General features: G+C 35.1%; 1 protein-coding gene across 2 annotated transcripts; it reads right to left on the bottom strand.

Annotated features, from left to right (window-relative positions):
• Window positions 1-6,095: 6,095 nt before the first annotated feature.
• Window positions 6,096-18,783, bottom strand: LOC132300654 (disease resistance protein Roq1-like). 2 transcript variants are annotated; one of them, XM_059797835.1, is made up of 4 exons: window positions 18,101-18,783; window positions 14,864-15,957; window positions 14,542-14,765; window positions 6,096-6,116 (listed from the first exon to the last, which is right to left on the bottom strand). In XM_059797835.1, the coding sequence occupies exons 1-2, from the start codon at window positions 18,598-18,600 to the stop codon at window positions 15,159-15,161; spliced, it is 1,299 nt and encodes a 432-aa protein (XP_059653818.1). In that variant the 5' UTR covers window positions 18,601-18,783; the 3' UTR covers window positions 6,096-6,116; window positions 14,542-14,765; window positions 14,864-15,158. The 2 variants fall into 2 exon arrangements, with proteins under 2 accessions (XP_059653818.1, XP_059653817.1); XM_059797834.1 differs by lacking the exon at window positions 6,096-6,116 and adding an exon at window positions 12,244-12,533.
• Window positions 18,784-20,559: the final 1,776 nt, after the last annotated feature.

Here is a 20,559-nt window from a genome sequence, read left to right as displayed (position 1 = left end):
ATATATATAGATATATAAAATGAATGCAACCCACAATACCATACGAAACATGCTTGCATATACTATACTCATTACTTGTCACATTCTCATAAAAGAAAATTGTACCAACCGTGCTTACTGCTTATCACCATCATGTGTCTCATATTTTCCACCTTGTCATATATAACATGCTTTCAAATAACATAAACACTTCATTTACATATATCGGCAATTTAAATACGAAAGCACTTAGTAAATAGGCATGCCTTCAAAACTGTAACACATAAGCAAGTAGCAAGTAAATATGCTTTTCGAACAATTAAACACCTTAACACATAAGCACATAGTCATGCAATTCAACCTTCCCATGCAATCCTATGTAGGCCTCTACCCATCATCCTAAGGGTTTTCGAACCATTGCTCTGATACCCAGTTTGTGATGACCCGAACCCGTAGGTTTGAACTGCTGACCAGGTCCTTACCTGAACCTGAGGTCACCTAAGTCAATCACTTCAAGTCTAGTGTCACAACATCATTTTTAATTCTTAAATATGCTTCATGAAAGCTCTAAACAACTTCCCAAGACTCAAGGTTAATCACACCTGAAGATAGAACTAAGTACACAAGACAGTTGCATTTTGATCGACCGAAATAAGGCTTCAGTCAGCCGAAATGACCCCTTTGAATCGGTCAACCAAAATAACCCTTTTGGTAGTCCGGTTATGACCAAAATCCTAATAAGGCTACTGGAAGGTTCGGTCGACCGAAATAGTCATTTCGGTCGGCCGAAATGAACTTGCGAAGTGAAGTTCCTTCTACTGGACTGCTATGAAAGTATATACGAAAAGTGGACTATAAAGAAGCTGTGTATTCCACCCAAAACCTGTTCTAACACACTACAAATGATAAACTACAGACCATAACTATATACATTAACCATTTTTCCCAAATACAATGCCTCATTCTCATTTAACATAAGATAACAATACAATCTTATAATGAGCCCAATTTACATCAACAATACTGTCAAAGGTTTATGTCTCATTACACGGCTAAGCTAATACAAACTTAAAACATTTTCAAGATGTAGTTTTACAAAAGAATGGCTCAAGTACAAAAGATTTCAAAATACACTTCTAGCCTTCTTAAGCTTGTGGTGGATTGTCATCTGCCACCTCCTTCCCGTGACCTGAAAATGTTAATATAAAGGGGTGAGCAAATTGCTCAGTAGGTGGTGCCTAAGACACACCTCTTGTGACCCCATGAATACAAGCAATGAATAGAAACAAGGAGTGCGGGTTCATGCTATGCCGGGGAAATACAATACAATTTCCTGGTCATAATTAAACTATGTCGTGTCATGGAATGTAATGCCATGCTATGTCGTTCCCCATTTTCAAAATCCATTCTATTCATCAATTTTCAAACCGTTAACATAACCCATCCCATGGTCACCCTATGGCGGCACGAGAGAAGGATTGGCTACTGTCCCCAACCCATGGTAACCCCGTGGCATCATTTGGGGCCCAACTAGCTCAACCATGCTAGGGCAATCTCCCTAGTTCCCTCTAGGTCGCATTAATGCCACGGACCCTGGGTAACCCCTGGGCATCTGGGTTTTTCGCAAAACCCTTTATCAAAACTTTTCCCAAAACCCCCTTTTCTTTCATTTCAAATCAATTTTCTAATTTTCCTTGCCCAATGCTATGCATGAATGCATCATGCCTTTCCATTCCATAATTCTTCACATAATCGCATTTAAACCACAAGACATACTTGAAAGAAATTGTGTATTACATGTACCATGCTTTCACATTATAATTATGGTAATTTATATACATAAGGCATATAATAAAATTACTTAAAGCATGCTTTTTCACAACATAATAGTCAACACATAGTTACATACATTTAATAACACATAGTCATGTTAATTACACATAAAGCTCATACCTCAAGAAATTAATAAAATCTAAGCATGCTTATACATTCAATTAAAAAGATAATTCACAAAAAATCAATAATGTGGGAATTAGAAACCCCTACCTCACTTATATGCAAAAACCCCCAATTTTATGCCCTAATTTTGAAAATCAAGGGTTGGCCAAAATGGTGTTTGGCTCTATCAACATTTAGATCACAACAAGTTCTCCGATTTGCCGCAATCAGCACCAAATTCTTAAAATTGAGAAAGTAATTGAAGTTTGTGAAAAAGAAAAAGAAAAAGAAGAAATAAAGAGGGAGAAAAGGAGAGTGCCGGGGAGAGAGAGAATTTGAGGTTTAAAATGGCCTCTTGGCCATTAAGCAAAGTGAGTGGGGGGTCTGCCCCACCACTAAAAATTAAAATCCCACCTTTTAAATATATATATATGTAATAAACCACAACCACACATTTTAATACACTATCATCATAATATGCATAAAATAAAAATGCATGTCATGTAATAGACCGGAGACGCAACCCCGTACACAACAATTCTGGTAGCGGGTCTCACACGGGACCTTTTGGCCCAAAAAATGAAAAAAATACCGAAATGGCAACTGGTACATTTCCAAGAGTCCTAAACCTAAGGAAATGTTCCACCCAACTCTCAGCCACACCCAGCAGACCCCACGGCATCAGGCAAGTAGAACGAGGAAAGACGAAAGTACCCTCAAAAATCAGAAAAAATCCTAGAAAATGAAATATGGTGAAAAACAGAAATATTACAGCAATGTCATGCCGACAAATCCCAAAAGGGAAAAAATAAGCACCGAAACCAGAATGCTGAGAGCCCAATTGTCTCTTCAAAATGATCTACAACACAACCACTTATTAACACTTAACCAGCTACCTAAACCACTCATTCCAAGGCAATCCACATGCATAGTCAAGCAAACTTCACACTCAAGGTTCAACATCATTACCTCTCCTCCTCACCGTTCTTAGAACACCCTTGGCCCTGACAAAAGTCAAATGCGACTACCAACTAAACCTATGGTATCACCCTCATCCCAATCATTCCAATCAATAGTCCATCTCTTTAGATCCTTAAACAACCAACACTATCTCCTGGTACTCCAGACATAACTTTTAAATTCTAAAACACAACCCATTTGGTAACACAGTACCCATCATCTATCACTTCATCCACAAACGACCAATCATATCAATAACCACATATTACCTGCCTTATTGTGCAATCCTGCACTACACAGCCAAAACCGACCACAATACACCACTTCGGGACTCTCTCAACAACTGTGCCAACCTATGGCACCGCTCATCAACCGAGCTATGCAATCAACTCACCAAGAGTCAATTACCGCAACACACTCCTATAGCTCCCTAAAATGGGAATCACCCTCGACTAGCTAGTCTCTAAAACATACTTTTATAAACCACGAAATGATCCACATCTAATAGTCGGTCACTGGACACTAGCATGACTCTAGCCAATGCCTACGTCACCCTAGACTCACAGGGTCTAACAAGTCCCCTTAACAAACATAACCAACACGCTTCTTTAGACCATACTAGAATACCCAAAATTTACGTCTACAACCGATAGACTAAACCCATGATTCTAGCAACCTTTATCACACCCACCACAAATCGATTCGAAGAGAACCTCCGGGCCAAACCGTGACCCAAGTCACAAACACTAACCTCTAAAGGTCATGCATACATCACGAAAATGTCACATCATACATTTGACCTCCACGATCACAGGAACCCATACACTAACACATGAAACTCATACGTCTCACCCTGGACACTATATTGTGCCACATATAATCGTTTGAAAGTCATGCCTTAAGCACTACACTATGAAAAAAAAAATTGGAAGGACTAAGACAACCATGCACCGAATAGCTCAATCCACGAGCTAGAAATCCATGCACTTCGTTCGATAAGAACCAGCACCCAAAACAACCCTGGAGCAACCGAGCTCCTCGCCTACTCAAGTTAAAACTTACACAACCATCTATATCGTAACAAGCACTTACTGTATTAACAACTATTCTATACTCAACCGCATATACACACATGAACATATATATAATAACTGTACCTCATATCATGATACAATCGTGTCTCATCATTTAAAATTTAGCGTTATACCTTTTTTCCAGTCATCATCCTCTCATATATAAAACATAGTGGCATAAATCATGCTCGACTACCCATCACTTTATCATAAAAAAAAGTTACACAAACCGTGCCTTCTACTTTTCATTGCCATATACGTTATACTTGTCATCTTATCATGTATAACATGTTTTTGCCATTAACAACAACTTACGTGTAAAGAAATATAGTCCAGTTATCATGCTTTAGAAAATGTCACCTTCATTCATTAAACATATAATACGTACACATAAACATCATATATACATGCTTCTAGATCTCATATACCTTTCACATATAAACATTTCATATACATGCTTTCAAATCACATATACACTTTATTTACATGTACTCGCTTTTAAATACGTAATCAGTTAGCAAATATGCATCCAATTCAAAATATTAAACATTTAAACAAGTAATAAGTAAGCATGTTTCCTAAAATAGTAAACACATAAACACAAGGCATGCAATCACTGTAGGTCAACCTTCTACCCCTCTAGGCAAGCCACTACTCGTCGTCCGAAAGGTATTCGAATCTAACGCTTTGATACCAAATTTGTAACGACCCTATGAGGGCCTTGGTTTTTCAATACGTCCTATGATGAACCAAAGTTTGACCCAATAACGGATCCTGAATACGAAAGTAAAAATAGAAACCAAGTCTCTAGAGATGCAATACATCTCTAAGACGCAAAAGTGACCTTCCACGAGGCCACGGAACTTAACGAGAATAAACGCAAAAGAAAAAGATCAAAAATAGATCAAGTAAGCCCCCAAGGGCAAAATGGTCTTTTCATAAGGAATCAACGTCTAGAGAGATGTACGTCACCCCTAAGACACAAGCATGACTTCTTATGAAGCCACAGAACCCAAAAAAAGAAAAGAAAACAAAGCGGAAGTGACATTTTAAAAACAGACAAGTTTAGCCCTAGGGGCAAAATGGTAATTTATAGAAAGATGTGGGTGCTACCAAGCACACCATTGGATAAACAACGAAAAAATAATAAACTTAGACTCAAGAATCACTTGATTCGGAGTCCGGATGAGGAAGAATAGACAAAACAAAAATGGACGTCGTTGTGGCCATGAAAGGGGGCACCAAGGCACTCCATACGCGCGCAGAGGCCTGCCGCGCACACGCAAGAATGCACGCCGTGCGCGCACAATCTGCGTGCACACAAGAATGCGCACCGCATATGCACTGTGCGCGCGTGACACCTGCTTGGTAGCAGGTGCTGACAGCAGCCCCTTTTACTGATTTTGCTAAACAAAGAGCTTTTTTGGACCCTTAAATGATTTTTTTTGCAAAAACATAAAGAAGAAACCCCCTTTAAAATCAACTTTTATAATTGACCATGTCAAAAGAAAATTTTAATTTTGATGTGAAATCCCCAAAATTCCCATATGCTCAGTTTTGACAAAAAACCTAAAAAACGGAATTGCTTTAAGTGTTCATTTGACCGAATATGAAGTTATATGCTAAAACAATTGTCCACGTAAATGTAATATGTGTTTTAAAGTGCATGAAAATGGTCCGCGACCCCAAATATGCCCAACGCAAAATACAACCTATCAAACCTAAATTTTGCCTAAAATCATTTTTAAAAGCAAACTTTGAAACCGAATTACATAAATGAACACGAATAGGTTTGGCCCTTAGCCACACCTCAAATATATTAAAAGAGTCCTAATGATTGTGCTTTGGCACACTTTGCACCATTCGAATTGAAAATGACAACTTAAGACTTCATATTTTCTTATTTTTCAATAATTAAACATGAAACTAAAAATACTTAAAAGAAGCAACTTAAAAGTAAATGGCCCTTGGCCTCATTACATACACATCAAATACATTCCAAAAGGTGCACTTATGTGCACATTACATAATTAAAACTGAATATACATGTTTTGACATATATAACCAAAAATAAGGCATTTCATGCTAACAAGTGCATGAATAAAATACTTCAAATTTACAAGACAACCAAGAAGTATTGTGTATCTCGAAACATGATTCCCATACCTGAAAAATATCCCAACAACGAGGGTGAGCAACTAAAGTTACTCGTAGAAAGATGAACATGCAAATTACCTAACGTTTTAGAGTTTATTAAATTGATATAAATCAATTCATACGGTCCATGCTATCTAACATCTATGTCTAAAGTGAGACTCAAGGAGCATCCTAAGTTACCTTAAAGCATTTCTAGCATAAATCACAATATTTATACAAGTAAACAACATAGGAGCATACGATATAACGCAACAAGATATAAATTATCAAAGTTATCAACTTGAAATCTAAAATGCGAAAACAACTAAAGTGGTTCATGCCACCAAATGTCTACGTTCCAAATGAGTCTATAGGATCGTTCCTAAGCTACATTAGAACAATTTGGCATAAACCACAATATTTATGCAATTTTAATAACATTAGAATATCTAATATATCGCATCAAGATATAAATTATCAAAGTTATCAACTTGTAATTTGAAATGCGAAATCAACAAAGTGAATATATTTAACAAAATTGGAACATCTGAAATAGTGCAACAAGGTAATAATCCTTAAAGCTATCAACTTGAAATTTAAATTGCGAAATCAACAAAGGTGGTTATTTGGATATCATATCGGGCCAGACTAACGTTAATGGATCACTTTTGGGTTACTAGCCCGTAGGTACCCTCCCTTAAGTGCGCACTATAAAGTAGGAAAAACTCGTATCTTCCGTACTAGAGCCTTACTCTAGCCATAGTCAAGACAAATGACATCCCAAGTTTCCAAAATCAACAAATTATGCATCAAAAGTATATATCAACATGAATATACAAGGTAATAGGCTATCTACCATGCACAACAAAGTTTTGGAAATATAAAGAACATGCTCTAAGTCCACAACTACTATGGCATACGAAATGTTGAATCTTCAGTGTGCGATTCGTTACACGAACAAGGCATAAGATGTCAAATCTTCAATGTACGATTCATTACACGCTATAACAATATTACTCAATATTGAAAACATAATCTCTTGAATATAATACAAGACCAAAATCATGATTTAAACATACTATTAACGTCAAATACATGATTAAATCATCAATGCAATAAAAATGGAAATTAATTAAATAAAATAATTAATTTCACTAGATTTCAAATCTCATCCAAATATTCCCTAATTAATATATGTCAATTATCATAGCATGGTCATTACATATATCAAGTCAAATACTTATTTACATGAATGGAACACTTAAATAAAAATTAATTAAACTAAGTAATTAATTTTTCTAGTTTTTAAAACAACTTCAAATGACTTCAAAAAATTATATATCAAAGACTATATCATGCTCAATGCATATAGCAACTCAAAAACTTAATTACGTCTTTGAAACAATTAAACATAATTAAATTAAAATAAAATAATTAAATGTCTAGATTTTAAAATAACTTCAAATAATTTCAAATTAATATATGCCAAGGAACAAGTCAAGGACATTACATATATCAAGTTAAAAAACATAATTAAATCAATGGAACCATTAAATAGATTTTAATTAATTCATTTAATTAAAATCTCTATATTTCAAAATTTATCCAAATATTCTCAATTTAATATATATCAAAGAACATGCCAAGACTTAATTTAATATCAAGCTACAAGTTAATTCCATGCTAGATACAACCATGTGAATTAAATTTCATCCAAAGCAAATAATTAAATAAAAGTTTCAACACTCATCCAAATATTCTCAAAGTAATATATGTTAATGAACATACCAATGTCTAATTTAATATCATATCACAATTAATTACATGTTAGATACAATTATGTGAATTAAATTTCATTCAAAGAAAATAATTAAATAAAATTCTAGATTATATACCTAGGCATGCATACATGTTATATAAGTCTTGAAAATAATTAAAACACCAAGAATACAATCCTATAACATCCCCTACCTCAATTTGAGGTGAAATCTCAAAAGCCACCAAAATGAAACCGCTCCAAATCCGACGATACTTCGGGGTTACGACGGGGACAACGAGGGGAACAATTATCCTCTTTGCGGCAACACCAAAATCCAAACCAAAAATCGAAACCTGAACTCAAAAATGGTCAAAACCGGATTCTAAAAGAGGGGAAAGGACAACCTCGCCAAGGCCTACGATAAAGCCTTCATCGCCGAGGGAAAAACCAAAGGGGAAGAAGGCCGGAAGAAGGGAAGAAGGTGGCAGCCCAAAGGGCTGCCATAGTTGGCCGGCCAAGGAGGTGGGAGACGAGAAAGTTTGACTTTTTCTCTTTACTCCCCCTATTTATAGAAAAACCCTAAAAGTGCCACGAACGGGTCCCGCCGGGCCCTAAAAAGTGAAATCTATGCAGATGAGTTCAAATGGTAAAACACTGTGAATAAAAAAGAACTAAAATGAGAAAAAAAAAAATGTATAACAGAAGAAACGGCGTCAAAAAAACGAGTCCCGAGTAGAGAGATATGCCCTGAACAAGTTTGGCAGCAACTGAGGCCGAAAATCCTAAAATTGGAAAGAAAAAAAAAAAAAAAAAAATGACCGGAAGGCAATTCTAAGAGTAAATGACTTGATGAAATGTGAAAATAAATCTTGTACGAGGATTCAGGCTCAAAACGAGGCATTTTGTAATAACTTTCGTTAATTGCACAATGACCCTTCCAAAAAGAGATAACTACACGAATGATCCATAATGAAAATATTTTCCAAGAATATTTTCTTAAAAATCCCCGAAATAAAATATCTTCAAAAGATATTTATAAAAAACACCCCAAGAAAAAAGAATGTTTTCGAAGAAACTTTGCATCAATGCCTCTATGGACATAGTGAGTAACCAGCGTACTTTTCTACAAAAGTAAAGATACATATTTCGTAAAAACCAAATGGAATGAAGGTACGTGAAGTTAGAAATCAATTCTGAGCACAAAAAGTGAGGTTATGACAAAGAAGTGACAAACGGGGAAAAGACGAAAAAGGAAAATGTTCGAAAAAGAAAAGAGGAGACGGCACGGTCTTCACTAGGACGATACCAATCTCTCGAAAGAGTTAGTGTCAGAAACTATTCCCGAGCACTTATGATTATCCGAAGGGTCCGAACTCGGACTCAGAAGGGAAAATATCAACAAAAAAAAAAATTATCCGTAAAGACAGGGAAAAGGAAAGAAGGAAAAATGACAGGGTCATTACAGACCCGAATCTGGGGGTCCGAATCGCTAACCGGGTCCTTACCTGAACTCGAGGTCGTCTAAGGGTATTATGGTGAATTCTAATGTCAATATATAATATGCGTGCCATTCCAAGGCTTATAGTACATCATATCTCTAACATCATAGAAGACTCACAAATGTAGGTGGATAAGGATACGTCGGCCGCCACTTCTTTCTCATGACCTGAAAATAGTAATATAAAGGGTGAGTACAACCACTTACTAGGAGGTGCCTAAGACCCACCTCTTAATGATCCCTTGAATCCAAACAAAGTATAGAACACAAGAGAATGGGATCATACTGTTTCAGGGGAAAATACAACAACAACAACCAAACCTTAGGTAAACCATGCCATACCAATGGAATGCAATGATATGCCAATGTCATTCCCCATTTCCAAAACATTTCCGTTTTTCTATTCCAAACCATTAATGTAACCTGGCCCATGGCAACTCCATAGCGCCACGAGAAAAGGGCTGGCTAGCTATTCTGACCACAAGTAACTCCAAGGCATCATTTGGGGCCTAGGTAGCTTAACCACGCTAAGGTTTCTTCCTAATTCCCTTTAGATCACATTAACGCAACGGACCACTAGGCAACTCCTAGGCGCCCAAGTTTTCGCAAACCACTAATTAAAAGTTTTTCCCAAATAAATTTCTTTTTTTTTCTTTTCAAAACAACATTTCCCATTTCATACCCAATGCCATGTATGAATGCTTCATGCCTTTCGAATTCCATATTAAGTATACAATCTCACACGTTTTATTAATGTCATACTAGCATGCTATGGGAGTAATTTAGCACATTAAATTTCACATAACCAACCTCACATTCAAAGTACATAAACATTTTAGGCATATGGCAATTTAAATATAGCATGCTCTTTCATAACATTTCAAGTAGACATGTATATAAACTCAATTATCATATAAAGCACAACTACCATACTTAATACACATAAACCCTCATACTTAACATGCTTAAATTGTATACACAAGTTTATACAATTTAAGCATGTTAAGGTCAAACTATAAACAGTTAACTCATTGAAATCAAAGAATATGTGTATTAGAGACCCCTGCCACAAAATGCAGCTAAAAGGCATCCCGGCCGAAAAGTCAACGACGGTTAAAGACGGTCAACGGCAGCAGAACGGAAAACTATTCGGTGGAAATGTAGTTGACAACAAGGAGAGTAAACTGCTCCAAAGGCGCGGCTCCAGAATTTGACTCGAAGTGGCGCATAACCCCCTCTAAAGCCTTAGATCTAAAATCTTCAAAATTTTGTAAAATAATCATCGCTCCTCTAAAAATTATAACCTTGGACTATGTGATAGATAATGATGAGAGAAACATTTTCCGTCAAGGAAATAGGGCCGGAAACCCTTCCAATCGGCCAAAAAATGGGTGGAAAGATTGAAACTAAAAAGAAGAAAAAAAGAAAAGAAAAGAAACACAAGAGAGAGAGAGAGAGCTATGACTTATAGGGAGGAAATGAAATGAAAAAAAGGGGGCCTTGGCCCTTTAAGTCATTTGGTGAATAGGCGGGGTCCACGTGACCCCAAAATATCCTATTTGCTTCCTTATCTTTACATACACATTCACACACATGCCGCAACACTCAAATAACCACACAATAACACAAAAATGCACAAAATAATGGTGTAAGAAATATGATGGCCTCAAAAAATAACCTCGAGCATGACAAATCCGGTTACAGGTCCCGCCCGAAACCTCCCGGCCCGAAAAATTGAAAAATGCTGAAATGGCCAACAGTGCATTTCTAAGAGTTCCGAACTCGAAGAAATGTCTTAATCAACTCTCGGAACTCACCCGGCACACTCTACAGTGTTCGGAACGCAAAACGAGGCAAAAATGAAATAATTCCTAAAAATCAAAAAATTCCCAAAAATAAAAAATAGAAAAAATCAGAAACATTACACTGAAAATTTAGGATTTTTTTGGGCGAATTATCTATAACAGCCTGAATTTTATAACCCGAAGCATCAGCAAGTAACCTGAAAACTGACCCGATATTGAGTCCAGAACGCGGATGCAAGAAAAGAAAAGAGGTCTCTAGATATAGATGCTACATCTAAGACAATAAATTGACCTTCTTAGAAGCCACGAGACTCAAATAAAAGATGAATGTTAAAGCTAAGGTTGAAAAAAGCCAAAAATAAGAATAGGGGTAGAATGGTCATTTCAGCCAAAGAGAATGAAATTTGACTCCCAACAAGTCAAATGAGATCAAATGAATCCAATATAATCCTTTGGTAACCTTATAAGAAGTCCTAAGGCCATTGGAAGCTATATCCCACGGAAACTCTATCCCGGTTCAAACGAAATCCTGACACTGTCCCACTAAAACAAGCATATGTCTCATTAGGAACTGAATCTGAAAATGGGATTGATACCATTGGAAATCTGACTCAAAATTCTTGCATTTAGACTTAAGAATCACAAAATTTGGATTTAAAATGAGTAAGTTATGGTTATATCAAGATCGGTTGTCAAAACTATCCAACGCAAAACAGTAGCTACATCCAGACGTAGAAACGGATGTCCAAATGCTGAAGTTCTGCCCAAGAAATGGAAGTAAGCTTTTGGAAAGGTTTTCCAAGGTCAAAATTGAATATGTGGTGCTCAAATACACCCAAATGAGCCCGAAAAGTCCTGAAGTGGTCGGTTCGGTTGTAGGGAAAAAAAAAATGGATAAATAGTTACAATAACAAAAAATTTTAAAAAAAGAAAACTCAATCTTTGCTACCTTACACCCCATTACCCAAAATAAATCCCGAAGACCTCTAAGGTCAATCCCATATGAAATGAAGTATGGAATGATGTAAAAACACCCTAAATATTATATGATACCACAATTATTCATTGGATAAGAAAGATATATGTAACATGCACTTAAAAGGAAATGGCCCTTGGCCTCATTACATGGATTTCAAATTTATGCAAAAGACAACACTAGAGTGGGAATGGTCTTAGAACTCAATCAAGAGATTGACAAGTTTTAAGCCCATTTCCCTCCTTCAAAAGAGTAGCCAAGTATTCCATAGTTACATTACATATCAACATCCCAAAAGTTAAATGAAACATGCTAAACATATTGCATGTATACAAAACAAAAGTTGTCTATGATATCATGGCCAAGCCACGCAAAGAATGATGACCATCCCAAAAGAGCAATCCTTTACCTGAAAAATATTTATCAACGGGTGTGAGTAATTTAAATTACTCCATAGGAAAGTACATTATGAGGATAACCTAAGGTTTCAATAGCCTTGCAAGAATAGTATAAGCTATACATATGTGGAACATGCCTCCTATGCATTTAATTCAAGGGTGAAACTAAGGGATCATCCTAGAACTAGCATTGAAGTATTATCAATAGAATCCACATCATAAGAATGCACTTAACCATATTGGAACATCCAATACCAAATACTCCAAGCTACATTTGCATCAAAGTGTCAATTGAGAAGTGAAATACGAAATGACATAATGGTTGTCAAGGTTAGAACATCCAAACCAAAAACCCTAAGCCACAAGTACATAAGATTGTCAACTTATAAACGAAATACGAAATCACAAAATAGGTATATCTTGGACTCACAACCATTCGATTATGAACATCACAACCAAGACAAAATTAGCTCTTTTCGGGCTATTAACCCATAGGGAACTACCCAAGTGGTCACTATAATTGGGGAGACCTTATACTTCCTACACTAGGGCTGAACTCTAGCTATGTCAACATAACAATGTCCCAAGTTTATTCCAAAATCAACAATCATTTCCACAATATAGCCACATTGTAAATGCACAGGTTTCACCTTCCATGCACACATAAGATATAAGGATCAAGTATTCCATGTCCTAAGTCTTCAAGGCTAAACATGACATGATATTAAGCAAATTATACAAATGTATATGTCAACATTGAAAAATCAAATAAAGGATATTAGTGTCATGCTAGCACTTCAAGGTCTGTAATACCTTAGCTACATAACCACACAAGCATTATACCAATCTTTAGAAAACTATAATGGGAAGAACAACACAAAGGCAACAAGAATTATATATCAAGGAAGCCAGCATAAAACCATCATCTTTCTAGATAAACAATAAGCTTTGAAGATATATAATCATGCATTTGAACAATATAAAAACCTAAGTCATGAAGTGTATCTTAATGAATCTCTCTACAACTCAAACAACACATAGACAACTTATAATAGAACCCAAAACACAATGAAAATGTCATACTACACCCCCTACCTTACTAGAGAAAGCCACTCTAGAATGCAAGGAAAAGATGAGCAATGAGAAATATAAGAGAATGGTGATGAAGACCAAGGAGCTATCAAGCTTTTTTCCATCTTTGGTGTGAGCAAAAGGTGAGAGGAAGGTGGAGGAAACTAAAATCTAAGTTGTGTATCAATAGAGGCTAGAGAGAGAAAGCAAGGAGGAAGAAGAAGAAGATTAAAAGAATAAGTGCATAAAGGTGATGATATAAACCAACCTCACATACCCTAACACTACCTCTCTCACATACTAACATTTAAACCCTCCACATAAAACACATATCCAACCACACATTTGGCATCATCTAAGTCCCACATATACCACCAATCCCCTTTAAACACATGGTCTAATGAAAATGAGACACTTGTCCCAACTTTTCCTTAAAAATTCCCTCCTAAAAATATCTTCAAAAGATAATCGCACTAATGCCCCAAAATAAAATATCTCCAAAAGATAATCGCACAAAGGACCCCAAAAATAAAAATGTCCCCAAGGAAAGTTAGCACATATACCCCCATGAAAATAAAAATGAACAAGTATGTGTTACTATATAAATGAATCATACCTTGAGAATGAAATGCACTAACATATATGCGTTTAGTGTCGAGAGCCAATCCCGAACACCAAAAGCATACCTTGGATTCTCAAAACCCAAAGGCAACAAAGAAAGAAATAAAATAAAATAAAATAATAATAATAATAATAATAATAATATCTCGGAAAAAGAAAAGATGACACGGTCATCACTTTTTCGCATAAATTAAGATCAAGGACTTTTAACATATGCAAAAACTGTTAAAAAAAAACAAAAATAAAAATAAAAATAAGTAAGCTTCAATTGACCGGAGAAAATTATTAACAAAAAGAAACATATTATGTGTAGAATAGTAATCTTACTTTTGCATTCGTCCAAATTCCTTTGATCAAGCTATGACGTAAATGTAGTCCGACAAGTTTTTTTGGATGAAAATTGGATAACAAATATTCTCCTTGGTAACCATTCCAATCAAGATAACTTAACTCATTAGAAAGATTTGTAGGACAACCAAGAAGCCGTATTCTACTAAAACTCCCCCAGGAAGAAGGCAATACCTTCTAAAGACAATTCTTTCTCATTTAACCTATCAACCAATAGCAAAAGTAAGTGTACCCCCACAAAATGAAAACCTCACTAAAATTATAACACTTTGAAACAAACTAAAATATATCTAAAGCATACCGTATTTTCAGTTAATACTTTATGGATGTCCTTATAAGACCACAGTCTTCTTCGCCCTCCAGGAACTTTAGATTCTAAACGAACAATTTGTTAACCCATTTCTTGCATCAAATCATGTATCGAGAGCTTATTATCTTCTGATATAGTAACAAGGGACTTCTCAGGGAGAACTTTTATTCCAATGACCAAGTAAAATCCACAACTCTCAAAAAAATCTATTGCAAATTTTCTGTCACATCCTTTTAAGAAACAAGCAAAATTGAGGGATATAGCCTTCTTTTTTGTATCAAGGCCATCAACTTATCCTAAGAACATCTTGAATTTCTTTGTGAGGGTCAGTATTCAACTTATCCAGTTCACTTTTCCACTCTGGTATGCTTCTTTCGCATAAAAAGGATCCCAAAACTTGAAGAGCCAATGGAAGGCCTTTAGCATAATCTTTTATACGACACGAAAGTTCACAATACTCTTCTACGGGATAATTCTGCTTGAATGCATGCCAACTGAAAAGTTCAACTGCTTCATTCTCATCTAATAGCTCAACCTTGTATGTTTTAACATTGTACTTTATCAGTAACCGTTCATCTCTAGTTGTTATGATGATCCTACTTCCCGATCCAAACCAATCATGTCCTATTCCAGCTAAACTCTTTATTTGTTTCTCATGACTGACATCATCAAGAATTATAAGAACCTTTTTATGTTGAAGTCTATCCTTTATCTCGTTGATTCCGATGTCAGAGTTGGATATCCTTAAATTATTATCCATTAGGGTCTCTCTAAGAAGTTTTTGTTGTAGTTTAGCTAAACCACCAAGTTTTGTTGACTCTTCTCTCACATTTTCAAGGAAACAACTTCTTTCAAATCTATGAGATACTCGGTTGAAAATGGCTTTGGCAAGAGTTGTCTTGCCTATTCCTCCAATTCCATAAATCCCCACAAATAATTTATCCTCTAACCTAGCATTTAACAACATGATTAGCTTGTTTGCCCGTGAATCAATACCCACTTCATACTCAGCAACTTTGAATATCCTTTTTTGCAATATTTCTGAAATCTCTAGAACAATTCGTTGGATAAACTTATCCTCATACCTATTAAACACAAAGCATATTAAAATCTAAAACACAAAACAGATTAGACCGTATAAGAAAGAGAAATATATAAAGGTATAAAATAGGTGTAGTGAATAGTTTTAATCATCACAACTTGTATATAAGCAAAAATAACAATGAAACAACCATTTACTAATTACTTGCCCAAAAAAAAAACAACCATTTACTAATACTAGAGATAGAATAACAATTCAAAATGCTGACATCCGTTTTATACTCCACGGATATAAAAACTTTCACTAAATATAAAATTAAGAAGAAAATATACAAGTTGATTACTAATTGATGGGTAGCGTGGGGCCTAATAAATACTGTACACCAAGGCCGAACTATAGCTTTCCCCCGACCCGAATATTTTGGCCGTATTTTGGTATATTCTGTACTTTTTTTCCCTGTAAGTATTTTGTACTTGTTATGTTGCCCTAGTGTGACAGTATTTTTTCATTCTAAACTCTTATATCTTGTGCCAACATCTATATATATATATGTATATATATATATATATTATCCTCATAGTGAAATTCTTGCAACCCTTCAACGCAACCCTAATTTTTAGGTGAACCAAGTAAATATGTGTATTCTATGTGTTTGATCTGTTTTTCCTTTTTTTTATTTTTTATGTTTTGCTTAATTTCGCAACACTAACCTTGCTCACTCATCATCTTTTGAGGTTATATCTCTATACACAAATTATATATACACTCACCCTTTCAACCCATCTTCTTCTCTCAACCTTGGATGTCCAACCAACTCCACCTCTATTTTTCAAGTCTCCAACCCATTTCTTGTTTGACAAAGATCATAATTCTATGGTGGATACTACTTGCCTTCTTACAGTCAAATTCTTTAATTACAAAGAAACAATTTGTCCTATAAGTTTGTAGCCTCTAGGAAAGTAATTTATCAGATAAGGAAATAAATCAAGCACATATCACACAAGTGTGACCGATTGAACTCAACGACGTACTACAACAAAACCAAGTCAGACCGGTGAGACTTCTTCAGCGTTCAGCAATCTTCAAGAATTTTAGCCACAAACCCAACAAATACTACTAACAAAAGCCATGCTACCCTTTATATAAAACCTTACACCTCTACTTATAAAATGTTAGGTGTAATAGCCACGTATATATAATAATGTATGGAATTTGATTGTATTAGGCAATTAAAATTGATTGTAATATAATTATATCTCCTTTACTTTCTAAAGTGGGAGTTGAGGATTCAAATCTCCTCTACAGGTCATGTGAATGGCTGAGAGCATCTCCTTGTTTATATATATAAATATATATATTTGTAAATTTGATGTGTCAATAGTAGATTTATACAAAATTTTGTACAATTTATTTTTAAGTACAATTGTTTTATACATTTTGTGTAAAAATATATCTATTAATAACAACCAACCACGTGTCATGTCCAAGACCCCACACAACTTTTAAAAACTTACTTAACATAAAGTTGATTTGTTAATGGAATAAGAAAAGAGAGGAGAGAGAAAATATGATGATGTACTTATGTAAAAAAGTTGCGTAAAATATACAATAATTTTACACATTGGTGAGGTGGCAATGTATCTTAACATACACACATTGCATATATTTTACATAAAAAGTCTTTTAACACACTGCTGGAGAAATGTTGTGAGTTACATAATAATAATAATAATATATGATAAATTTGTTAATGCTGATCACGAAAGTAATGCTACAACAGTAATTGGTTTTTGTGGGGACTCACATGAATATTGTCCAACTAAACTCTTGTTTTTTCATTTTTTATTTTCTTCAAAAGGTAAATAAAATAAACCATTTTTATTTTTTTTCTCATGACTGAAACCTTTCCCTTCCTCCTTGAGGATTCATTAGTAACTCTCACTAATGCATTAGAATAGAGTCTATTTTGTGGAAATCCAATGACTATTGTCAAACAAAATCTCCTAGTCCCTCTCCTCTTAAGGAAAATTTCTCACCTGGTTATCAAAAACTGATCAAGTTTCTATCATTTTTCTTACCACAAACAAACAAAAAAAAATAGCAATAAATAAAAGTAAGCTAGTAGTAACTCATATATAGAATCAGTATATATATATATATATATATATATATATATTAATATATACCCATTTGCAGCATCTTCTAGATCCAACCCGCTTATACTTGCTGCTTCCTTCAAAGCAGCCCTCCATCTCTGCACCTTCTCCATCTCCTCCTTATGAATTTCTTCATGCTCTCTAAATGCTTCTGCGAAACTCCTTTTCTGTTTCCGAACTTCTGATGCTTTGAAGTTGTAGAAGATTGGCAAAACTATCTGTCCCTTTGTCCTCCTGCACTCGAGGATCTCCACCAGTTCATCTAAGCACCAGGACGAAGAAGCGTAGTTTCTGGAGAAGACAATCACAGCAATTCTGGATTCATTGATATTTTTCATGAGATCCCAAGAAATGGTTTTCCCTCTCTCAAGCCTTTCATCATCTTTGAAGGTCCTAATTCCCCTCTGATCCAGAGCCGTGTAAAGATGGCCGATGAAGTTTTTGCGAGTATCTTCGCCTCTAAAACTTAAGAACACGTCATATTCACATCTAGGTGATGAAAAAGAAGGAGAAGAAGAAGAAGAAGCCATGAAAATTTGCTTATCTGTGAGCCAAATTACTTATAGCTAGAGATATGGAGAGCAATAAAGACTAGACACACAAACACACGGATATGAAACTACCTTCTGCTTGATATCAAAGCAATTTCAACCCCGCTTTAAAGGATGGCTATCCAGGCTGACTTTTCACTAAGCTAAAAAAAAAAAAAAAAACCAAATCCTATTACGTGGTCCTGACCAAGAACCATTTGACACATAAAAAAAAATGTATCAAAAATGTGTTAAACTTTATTCATTTTTTTTACTAGTCCAATGATGATTGGCCGGGACAATTTGTCCAAGATCGGACTATCTAAAAATTTCTAATCTAGTGGTAGCGGGAGAGAATTCGAGAACTGAAGCGTGAAAACAACGACAAAATTAAGTCACAAATAATAAGAAACAAGAGTAAAAACATGCGTAAAGTATAAGAGCGAGAGCAACACTCATTGAAAAAGAATGTGGGGCTTATGTGGTAACTGCTCAAATTATTAAATGAAAACTCTCAAAGTTTTAAGCTACTATGTGAAAACATATATATATGAGATAACAAAATATAATAAAATTCTTATCAGTTTCTTGTGATTGGCTGCTTTTTTCCCACCACTTATGGCTCTTGTCTCTGTCACATTGACTGTAGGTGATGTGCAAGAAATTTCCTAGGTCCTGTGTTTCAAAAATGTGTGGAGATGGATGGTTTTACAAAGGAAGTACCGGACCACCACAAAATTCTAAAGTTTTCATTTACATGAATAATTACAGGGTACGAACTACGAAAGCAGTGAGAAACCGGACCACCACAAAATTCTAAAGTTTTCATTCTTACGCTCATTTCATTCACATTAATAATTACAGGGTACGAACTACGAAAGCAGTGAGAAACCCTCCTAGTCATTACTACTTGAAAACTTCCCTTGCTTGTTCTTTTCGAGAGAGATAAATTTTATAATTGAAAATTTTCAGTGTTAAAATGTGTCCGATATATTTATAATTTTTCATTTTATTCTTAAGTTTAGATGTTGAAAGCAAAATGAAAAGGTTGGATAAAGTGCGAGCTTATTTTTGTTCGAAAAGAACATCGTATTAATCAAAGTATGTGACTTCCGTTTGAAGAGAAAATTATACATTATTATAGGCTTTGTAGTTCATTTTTGGTGGAAAGACTTCCAAAAAAAATGTGTTTTTATCAGGTCGGCCAAAAATGGATTGGTTCAACTTTTCCAAACTAGTCCAAATTGGCTAAGTTTGAACGAATTGCTTTTTAATGGACTAGTCCAACTTTCTATGAACGGGTCCAACTTTCCATAGACGGGTCCAAGACAACGTTTTTGCCTTTACAAAAAATGAACCGGTCAAACTAGCTTGGAACCAAAATAGAAATTATTGTTTGTGTCTAATTTGAATTATTTTTTAATCACATTTTAGAAAGACATTTTTGCATGAATCAAACTTGTTTTCCAAGTATATTTAGGTCTCTCTAACATCTCTATATACTCTCTTTTACTTCAAATTTTTTACTATTCATACAATTTAGAGAGCCTTTAAAAGTTATTTTACTTCAGAAAATCAAATATGATTTTTCTGAGTTTATTTTTATTTAAGAGCACACACTATTACACGAGAGTGAATCAGGATGGTGTTTTCTATCTGATCAGAGTTCAAGTTATTGAAGATCCATTTTTACCATTTAAAAAAGCAGAATTGTTCTTTTACCTTTACCAATTCAAATTTGAAGGAAATGAGGAATCGATCGAGCTAAGAAGGGGACAGACCATTCATGGAGTGTTTGTGTTATCCCAATAATCATTATACAAGAATTGAGGAGTAAGCCTAAAGTCTAGAGGATTTGGATCGGGGAGTCACAAAGCCAAAGGTTTTCAACAACTAGTTTTTGGTAAAGCGGGGTGGGTGTAAACCTAAGTCAAAATCCATTGTACTTTGCTTTGACTA

The sequence above is a fragment of the Cornus florida genome, unplaced genomic scaffold, assembly GCF_030987335.1.
Source record: "Cornus florida cultivar Cherokee Brave unplaced genomic scaffold, ASM3098733v1 CherokeeBrave_3.0.0_Hap2_Chr03, whole genome shotgun sequence".
Classification (NCBI taxonomy): Eukaryota; Viridiplantae; Streptophyta; class Magnoliopsida; order Cornales; family Cornaceae; genus Cornus; species Cornus florida.
This window is presented reverse-complemented; position numbering and strand designations above follow the sequence as displayed.